Source organism: Bidens hawaiensis, unplaced genomic scaffold, assembly GCF_021521415.1.
Source record: "Bidens hawaiensis isolate Kalapana, Puna unplaced genomic scaffold, B.hawaiensis_p1.1 tig00020518_1, whole genome shotgun sequence".
Classification (NCBI taxonomy): Eukaryota; Viridiplantae; Streptophyta; class Magnoliopsida; order Asterales; family Asteraceae; genus Bidens; species Bidens hawaiensis.
This window is the reverse complement of record NW_027493136.1, coordinates 94442-104644: the sequence shown is the minus strand read 5'-3', so window position 1 is coordinate 104644 and position 10203 is coordinate 94442. Positions and strand designations below refer to the sequence as shown.

At 34.5% G+C, this 10203-nt stretch overlaps 1 protein-coding gene and 1 long non-coding RNA gene across 2 annotated transcripts; one reads left to right on the top strand and one right to left on the bottom strand.

The window, feature by feature from the left end:
• The first annotated feature begins 3074 nt into the window (after nucleotides 1–3074).
• On the top strand, nucleotides 3075–4850 carry LOC143560979 (uncharacterized). The gene is made up of 3 exons (XM_077049149.1): nucleotides 3075–3605; nucleotides 3681–3774; nucleotides 4015–4850. The coding sequence occupies exons 1-3, from the start codon at nucleotides 3075–3077 to the stop codon at nucleotides 4848–4850; spliced, it is 1461 nt and encodes a 486-aa protein (XP_076905264.1).
• Nucleotides 4851–8144: 3294 nt separating this feature from the next.
• LOC143560970 (uncharacterized) lies at nucleotides 8145–9536 on the bottom strand. The gene is made up of 3 exons (XR_013140213.1): nucleotides 8863–9536; nucleotides 8720–8785; nucleotides 8145–8251 (listed from the first exon to the last, which is right to left on the bottom strand). It is a non-coding gene; the product is annotated as an uncharacterized LOC143560970 (long non-coding RNA).
• Between the last annotated feature and the right edge of the window lie 667 nt (nucleotides 9537–10203).

The following is a 10203-nucleotide window of genomic DNA, read 5'->3' as shown; positions in this document are numbered from 1 at the left end:
GATCCACACAGATACCAGTATCGATATTTGTTTTTATAGTTTTCGATCAATGTAAAACACATGCTAATATATTTTAGAGCATGGGTACCATTGTCACTATTATTTGACCGACATCAATATTCGTTTTTATGATTTTCGTTCGATGTAAACTATAGTTCCGCTTCAACGAGAGGGGACATTTCTAGGTTTAGAATGAGAGGGGGGTATATTTGTTCTAGTCACATGATAACCATATGTCAATTTCCCCAAGATTTTGAAACGTCCATAATTTTTTTGTGCGACATTTTTTTTAAAGTTCACCATAATAACTGAGAAATTCACGGTTCCGAACCGCCAGAACCGTGGAACTGGAACCAAACTGCTAGATCCGAACCGTATTATTGTATTTCGGGTCCGGTTCTTAAATTTGGGTGAAAACGGTTCCCGTTTAGAACCGGCGATTCCAGTTACAGAATCATTAGAACCGCGTTAGGTTTAAACTTTGAAGATTATATTTAAAATCCTATATATTTAGTCTGCTTTCCAACTTCCATGTACTAGCGACTATCTACGTTCTCACTTTCCCTGTTATATACAATCCCTTAACGATAATCATCTTCCACTGCCCTAAATCTATTTTAAGATATAATTACATTATGTAATATTTTGAGTCATTCTAATATATTCTCAATCCCCTCCATTAATGTATAATAAGTTGATTCGATAATGTTTTATTTTCCGGATTGTAGCTTGTTTCTTGCACCTTCTAATAGTTTATATTTAGATGTTTAATTGAAAACCGGTTTCGGCAAGAACCGTATACACAAGAATCGTTTAACTCGGTTCTCAACTAGACCAGAACCGTTAAAATATTATCCGGTTCTTATATTTAACATTTAATGGTTCCGGTTCGACTCCATTTTAGTCCGGTTCGGTTCTGAACTGTTACACAACCATAATAATAACTTTGAATGAAAATGCTATAAATATATATTTTAAATTAAAAATGCATTCGATTTGTCCATAGTATACTTTTTTTATTATAGAAAATGGAGCCGTGTGTGTATATATATATATATATATTCATGGGCGAAGCTTATAAGTTTTTATCTTCGTAGTGTAAATTTATGTTTTTCCGATTGAAAATTTTTGTACGTACTAACCCCCTGTAGAATTCAAGTCAAGAGAAAATATCGTAGATAGTTTTGAGCAATGTCTATATAAGATCAATTTCACATACCAAAACACTTTAAACTAATTTGAGGAAAGCATTACACGCTATATTTTTTTTTTTGAAAAAAATTCTGTTTGAATACCTGAGGTTTGGTCATTCCATCTATTTGTATACAATTTCGAAACCTTTAACCATTTGAATACAAATAGATTTTAATTCTATCGATTTGTATACAACTTCCAAACGGAGTTAAAAAAACCTGTTAAACCCCAAATTCGTCAAGGGTATTTTCGTAAATTTCAATTGAAAAAAACCAACCACTGCACAAAATTCATATAAGCTCAATTAAAAAATAATCCTAGCCCATAAAAAAATACAACGTTTAAACAAATTAGCCCTAACTCCCCTCTCCTCCATACTCACTCTTCCCCAAATTCTTCAATTTGAATCATGAAAATCCTTTGATACACAGTGACAACAGATGAAAGAGATCTCTCCTTGGTTCGTACGTGGTCCAGATGATAGGTTTGATCCTGATGAGGTTTATGGTAATTCTTCTAACCAATTAAAAAACTTTGGTAACTGTTTAGGGTTTGTTATTTTTTATTTCTAACCAACATTTGAAACATTTACCTAAATTTTGCTTTTTTAATGATCTTAGGGCAAGAGGCTACACTATTTTCCATCCAAGTATTCCATGGAGGTGTGTTTGTGAAAAATCCGGTTAGAAGTTATGTACGTGGTAAGACGAACTTTGTGGACATGATAGATGCTGATGCATTTTCAGTTATGGAGTTTAATGCAATGTTTAAGATGTTAGGTTATCCGGCCGATGAGGTAGTGTACTATCATTATAGGATTCCCGGGACAGAGTTGGATAGTGGTCTTAGAGCTCTAGGAACGGATCAAGATGTGATAAGCATGTTACATTATGTGGAGAGGGTAAAGGTTATTGAGGTATATATTGAGCATTGGGTTACAAGATTGAACACATATTTTGAGTCACCGAATGGGGGTAACAATGTTGTAATTGAGGAGGTTAATGTCGATTCATCTAAATATGGTTCTAGAAGACAAATTGCATTTGAGTGGGTAAACGAAAGTCAAGTACACGAAGATGTTCAGGTTGGTGATGGTAATCAGGTGCATGTTCAAACCAGTTATGGTCATTCTTCTGATGATTCTAAAGATGTTCAAGATAGTGGTGGTGATTCTTCTAATGATTCTCAAGATTCAGATTACATAGTGGATGAACATAATGAAGTTGTGGATGTGGAAGTTGATATGCAATATTATAGGTCTTTGGTTGATGAAGATACTGATCAAAGTGAAGATGGTGAAGATGACAACTAACAACAAGAAGATATAGAAGTTGATCTTGATGACTTTGATAGTCCAGATGATGAAAATGACCCTCCTCTCACAAGAGCTTTGAAAAAATTAAGGAAGAAAAGTATAGGATGTTGTAAATGTTACATTTGAAGTTGGTCAATTATTTAGTGACAAAGAAAAAATTAAACATTTAGTGAAAAGACATGCACTTGAGACCAGAAGACAATTAGTGATTAGAATGAATGACAAGCTGAGATACCGTGTTATATGTCATGGTGTTAACCCAGCGTTTGTGTCTGGTGAGGGGCAAAGTTGGAAGACAAAAAAAGTAGGCAAAGTTGGTGGGATCCAAAATGCAAGAGAATCTTCAAAAGTGCAGCATCTCAATAAATATGATGGGTCAAGTTCATTAAAGACTATCCCTAAAATAAGGTACGCAACACCCACTTGTCCCTGGGTATTACATATTTCTAGATCTAAAGTTACAGATTCATGGTGTGTCAAGACATTAACTAATGAACACAACTGTCTCCAAACAAGAAAACTATAGCTCTACACAGTGAGTGTTGTTGCAAAAGAAGTTGAATCAATGGTTGAGGGAAACCTTACCATTTCAGACAAAAAAATACAAGACATATTGCAAAAAACGCATCAAGTTGAAATATCAATACAAAAGGCATTCAGGGCAAAGAATATAGCTAAACAAAAGTTAGAAGGGAACTATAAAGCACAATATCCATTACTTAGGGATTATTGTGATGAGTTGATGAGGTCAAACCCAGGTACCACTATTAAATTTGAAGTTGAAAGGGAACTCAACCCAACAAGTTTAACAAGACAGTTCAAGAGAATATATATATGTTTAGGTGCTTTGAAGGCAGGTTTCAAGATAAGTGGCAGGAAGATAATAGGTTTAGATGGTTGTTTCATGAAAGGTCCATTTCCGGGTCAAGTGTTGACTGCAGTGGGACTAGATGCAAATAATGGTATCTATCCAGTTGCATATTCTATAGTTGAGGCTGAAAACAAAAGTTCTTGGACTTGGTTCTTAAAATATCTAGGAGATGATTTAGATATTGATTCCAACAGTTATTTCACATTTATCAGTGACAGGCAAAAGGTGTGTATGCTAGTTGTTTTTTATATTAACCATTTTGATTTCATTTCATTTGTAACTAATATGTTTACTTTCTAGGGTCTATTACCAGCATTGTCAGATGTGTTTCCTAACGCTGAGCATAGATATTGCTTGAGGCACATTCAAGAGAATATGAAAGTCAAATGGAGAGGTAACTTATTTAAGGATATATTATGGAAGTGTGCTTCTGCTACTACAATACCCCAATTTAACAAGTTAATGGAAGAAGTAAGAAGGCGGATCCATCTCTTCATGAGTGGTTGAAAGATATTCTAGCTAATTCCTGGTCCAGATCTCATTTCAGTGGTATATTATAGTTTATTTAGATGTTTCAAAATCTACTTCAAATAATTTACAAACTGTATATTATAATGTAATGTTGGTTGAACAGGAAGAGCAAAGACAGATGTCCTGTTGAACAATATATGTGAAAATTTGAACAAGCAACTAGTTGGAGGGAGAGACAAACCTATAATAACTTGTCTCGAGTTCATTAGAGAATACCTTATGAAAAGAATTGTTGCTGTACACAAAGTGATTGCAAAGTCTAATGGTCCCTTAACACCATCTGCTACAAGGATATTTAAAGAAATACAATCTGAAGCCTCTCAATACATTGTAATTATGGCTGCTGCAAACAAGTTCCAAGTTAGTGGCCCTTGGATGGACCAATGTGTAGTGGATGTGGATAAAAAAACTTGTTCATGTAGGAAATGGGAGTTAACTGCAATGCCTTGTAAGCATGTTGTAGCTGCACTATGGAACATGTCACAAAATGGTATTGATGTAGGTGTTGTAGAGGAATGGGTTGATGAGGTATATTGGCTAGATACTTGGAAGAAGGTATACATGAACACAATTGAACCAATTAACGGTAAAGAGCGTTGGACGCCATCTGTGTGCCCAACAACAATTACCCCCCCCCCAAAGCAAATTGGGAGGCCAAAAAAGAAGAGGAAGAAATCAGCTGTTGAATTGGCTGATAAGATTTCAAAAAAAGGGAAACTCACTAGGAGTGGGGGAACTATCATTTGTAGTAACTGCAACAAAGAGGGTCACAATATCAGAAGTTGTAATGTTAAAGCTATTTCAAGTAAGAAGACTGGTTCAAGTAGGAAGGTTGGTTCAAAGAAGACAAGTTTAAGTAAAAAGGTTGGTTCAAGTAAGAAGGCTGCAAGTCAGAAGGTTGTTTCACAAGGTGCTCCACAAGCCATTATAAATATGTAGTTATTTTGGTTGTTAGTTATGGACTTTTGAACTTTAGTAATGGTCTAATTTGTTAAAAGTCTTTTGAACATGTTTTTTTGTTATGATTTGAATCGGTCGGTTTTAATGGTCTTTTGAACTTTTGTACTCGTCTATTTTGTTACTGATGTATGCAAATCTGATCTGGCTTGGTTTTGTTTATCACTTAGTCTTTTATTTGTGTTTTGGTTCAAATATAGTCGTGCAAATATCATCATATTGTTGTGTTAAAACAGACCAGTTTGGAGCTTGTCAAAAGTCAAAACGAGCCAGTTTGAAGATTGTTTCCGTCATAAATTAGTAAAAAAAATTATTGCTTTTATACGCCCCATATAATATAATAACACGTGCATGCATTTGTATTATTCTTTTTTTACATGTTTTGGGTGAAGTACTTCGGATAATTACCGGCCTATCTAGCATGTTGTACTAACTGCACGTGCGCATATGAAAGGTTTGACCTTAGAGGTAAATATTTTCAATTGGATTTTGTGGTTAGTGATAGTCTTGTTGACCCCAAAAGTAAAAAAGGAGTATAATCTTTAACTAGCTACTAACAGTTAAATAGTTTTGCCAAAAATGTCATACTCATCCATTTATCTCCACCGAATATGAATATGCATCATGGACCATTTATGTAGATTAATCTAAATGCCAAACTGCAATGATATAATGCAGGTTAATCCTTTAATGGCCCGTTCAAGAAAACAAATAAAAAATTCTTTAATGGTACATGCAGATCAAAAAAATAAACCAATCAAACATATCATGAACAAAACTAAATGAGAACTTTCATTTCATTACTTGTAAAACCATCCACATACATTGAACAAATCTACAAATTGACCTTTACAAACTATCTATTACCCAAAATTAGGTCAATTTGTCACTACATATTACCAATTTTTCATGTTAATTGATAATATAACAGATTACAAAGAAAACCCCAACTACAAAATAGAACATATTTCGATCTCTTGTTCTCCATGTCTCGTTTTCGGACCATTTCTTCGTGATTCTTAATCGAATTCAGAAGCCCCGAGATAATTTCTGTTGCTTGAGAACACAATTGCAAATTACCATCTTTGAATTTAGGGAAGACAGTATGAACGAAAGAAGGGAGTTAGGGTTCAAATGAAGTATTTGGGGAAATGTATAAACAAAGAGGGGTGCTAGGATTTATAAGAGGCCAGTGTTTGTTTTTTTTCAATTGAAATTGACGAAAATACCCCTGCGAATTTGGGGTTTAACAGGTTTTTTTAACTCCGTTTGAAAGTTGTATACAAATCGATAGAATTAAAATATATTTGTATTCAAATGGTTAAAGGTTTAGAAATTGTATACAAATAGATGGAATGACCAAACCTCAGGTATTTAAACAGAAATTTTTTCTTTTTTTTTTTCTCTTAGCTAAATTCCATCCCAATGATTTTATCAGCAAGAATTTTAATGGGGCATGATAGCTAATCTAGTGTTATTACCGCTGCCGGCTTTGAGGAGGGTGACCACTCCCGAACCAGGCACCCATGAAGGTTCGACTTTTTTAATAAAATTTTATATATGTTTCAATTGTATATGTGAACTAAATTACCAAATTTATTAAAGCCCCTTTTTATAATAATAATAATAATAATTATTATTATTATTATTATTATTATTATTGCATAACCTAAATCATAACTCAATAAGTCTATTTAAAAATTTAAATGTTTGAATCCAATAACAAAGCCTCTTTTGCTGTTTTCTCACATTCGATCCAAAATATTTTAATGATTCTCAAGGAGGCTCTAATATCATAGTACTAATTTACACATTTACTATGATTTTAATTGTTTACCATTTCAGTTACAAGAGTATTAGAACCAGTGGCGGATGTATGTTAGTGGTAGGGGTAGTCTCCGCTACCCCTCAACTTCTCGTCGATAGTGAAAAAAAAAATTTAGGTAGCTTTTCGTGTCCCGTTACCCCTGGGAAGAAAAATAATGTTACCCCTATGTGTTTTAAGCTTAACCAATTTAAAAAATTCAACCCAACTAAAGCCCAAACAAAGGTGTAAAGCCCAACCAATAAAATTCATTAACCCTTGAAATAATATAAAGAGAAAGTTACCATTTGCATCCCTGGAATGTATCATCGCGAGATGGATTAACCACTGAAAAAGAATTTGCGCATGTTGTGCCGTTGTATTTCTCGGGCGGGTTTTTTTGGCTCCTACCGTCAGTTGACCAAGCGTTGACCTGTTAAAAAATGTTGAAGTTACGTTTTTACCCCTAAGCCTTTAATTCAGTTTAAAAATAATCATCCAAAACCATGTAAAATGTCGGGATCCGAACCCCAGACCTCCAGTTTAACATCTCACTAAAACTACCACTTGTTGGTATATCTATACAACATAAGCTACATATTATCACTTTTATCACTTCATCTTCCCCAATTATAATTAGGGTTCCTAAGTTTTATTTCCAGAAATTTGTCAACACCTATCAAAGATCTAAATCAACATCACCAATAATCACTATAACAATATATCATTGATATTCATATCCAAATATTAAACAACCAAAATCTGCACCACCCATACACCATCCATCCATTCCAAACATCACTACTAGAAAACTGATAGCGTTGTGACGCCAAAATGCGTCGGAAATGCGTCACAAACGAGCATTTCCTACTCAATTCCGACGCAATTCGAGTGTCAGAAAAACCCTCGTCGGAAATTCCTTTCTGACACATTTCCGACGCAAATTTTGACGAAATTCCGACACATCATTTTGTCGCAATTTTCCGACACTTTTCTGAACTTTTTAACAACTTTTAAAAATTATAATTACCGTATTAATAATACCGTATATGTATAAATACGGTATTACTTTTTAGTTTTTCCGACGCAATTTTGACACATATGTAAAATGATTTCCGACGCAATTTTGACAAATATGTAAATTGTTTTCCGACACAATCCTGACACATAAAAATTGTTTTCCGACGCAAATCCGACGCATATAAGAAGTGTTTTACGACTCAATTCCGACACATATATGAATGGTTTCTGACGCAATTCCGACACATTTGTTTTTTGTCAAAATATATTAATTTTCAAAATCAAAATAATCCAGATTTTATTTCCTGCTAAATACAAAAAAAAAAAAGCCACAAAACCTGTTTTAATGAAACGACCACAAATCGACTCACGAAACAACTTTTACCAATTTAAACTCAAAATACAATCAAAGTCATTACAAACAAAACATATCTAAAACGATACATAAAAACTACTATCAAGAACAAAATATTATAGCCACTTCTACACCTCTTTGTATTGCTTTGCCCATATTTGTTGCATTCCGTGCTCTCCTTCCTACTCCCATTTGAACTTGAATCTACAAATTACAATTTGTGAAACTAGCAAACAAACACCACATAATAACACTAGTACAAACATGGGCTATTTGAGCGGTTCACCTAAGGTATTTTGGACGGTCCATTAAACTTTTCGGCGGTCCTTATATTAAGCCGCTTAAAACACATATATGGAATATTATATAGAATTCACCAAACCGCCTAAAACAAATATTCTGCCAACTACTTAGCATTTTTGGAGGTGATGCTTTGAAAGCCTAAACACTTTTATCCTATTTTTTCTATCTTTTTGTTTATTATTTGTATTTGCTTCATAATTAATTAATCTCCAAAAAATATGTTTGGGCGGTTCTCAAATTTTTCCAGTGACATCTGTTTGGGCGGTTCCTAAACCGCTGAACAGTAACTCCATTTTTGTACTAGTGTAACAATTATATTAATAATAATAATAATAATATAAATGATGATGATGAACAATAACAACATACCTTGTCTATGCCGGGAAATTTGCCAAATTATAAGCCGCATGTATGCTGAAAAAATGCCAATACAACCTGCATTTTGAAAAAGAATGGTCAGAAATATAAGTTTTATCACTAGGATGGTAGTAAACAATTGAAAGTGGACATACCATGAGATAAATTCAAAACAATTCTAAAAGGTATACAACAACCAACATTCCTAACAATCCAGTTCGTCTTCATCTGAAGAGTGGTCAGAAAAACCCTCATTGGAACCATCATCGGTTGTGTCCTCTTGGCTTTCAAATTCTGTCTCTTCAAATAGTTCGTCTTCGAATCTTTCATAATCCTCTACTAGTTGGGTATCGTCAAATCTTTCATCATCCTCCATCGGTTGGGTATCTGAGACTAGGCACACGGGTTCATTCCTAGTCACTTCATCTGGTAACCCAAACCGTTCATCAACCTGAAGAAACCCATGATCTTCTGTTTTTTCATCAGTTTCAGGAGCAATGACTTCATAAATGTGTCGACCTTTTGTCTTGACAACCGCCCATAAACCTTTCGTGTCACCTTTTCCGGCGGGGTATGGTGTGTAAAAAACTTGTTCCGCTTGTGATGTCAAAATAAACGGGTCATCAGCTGGAAGTCGGGAATTGGGTTTGACATCAACCAGGTTATTTTTGTTAACTATAACACCTCGATGGTTATCAAACCATGTACATTTGAAAAGTACAACAGTCGAACACTGCCCGGTGCCATAATACTCAAGCTCTAGTATCTCATCTAACAAGCCGTAGTAATCAGACTCTTCGGAGTTATACGCCTCCCCCCTTACGCATACACCATAGTTGCTAGTTACAAGTCCTTTACCGTACTTTTGTGTGTGGAACTTATAACCATTTACAAAGTAACCATTGTGATATCGAGCGTACATCGATGGTTTTACCGCTAAAATTTTCAAATGTTGAGTGCCTTCATTGGTGGATACCTACATTGTAGAACACAAGAATTTTGTGGCTTTTCATCCATGATTTTGATGCATGCTTTCCATAACCATTTGATCGTGCCCGGTATATTCACCAAGATCGTCATCATTGTCTTGCGCCTCATGTTGAGACAACACGAGGTTTGAACATTGACCAGAGTCTTGCATATGAAATGATTCACCATGAAAATACCATACCTTATAATCATCCATGAATCCTTTGTTATATAGATCTCAGGCCTCAACATCCTCTCTCTTCTTGTAACGACGATTTTTGCATATGCGGCATGGGCACCTGATTACCGAAACCTTGATACCTTTTGTACGATCAGTTTGCCAATCAGTTGTGTTGGCAAAAGCAAAATCCAAAAAAACGTTTAACATGCGATACAAATGCATGGTTGAAAAACCCATTGCTAGTGGTTCTCATCGTGTACATCCAATCTCTATTAGATGCCATTGTTTTCAATCTGTTATTAAAATTCCACAAGTTATATATATTTTATCCAAAGTACTACATATT

Coding starts and splice junctions, on each gene's coding strand:
- LOC143560979 (XM_077049149.1), top strand. CDS start 3,075: ATGGTTGAGGGAAACCTTACCATTTCAGACAAAAAAATACAAGACATA. Junction 3,606..3,680: donor TTATCAGTGACAGGCAAAAG/GTGTGTATGCTA, acceptor TTTACTTTCTAG/GGTCTATTACCAGCATTGTC. Junction 3,775..4,014: donor TATGAAAGTCAAATGGAGAG/GTAACTTATTTA, acceptor TTGGTTGAACAG/GAAGAGCAAAGACAGATGTC.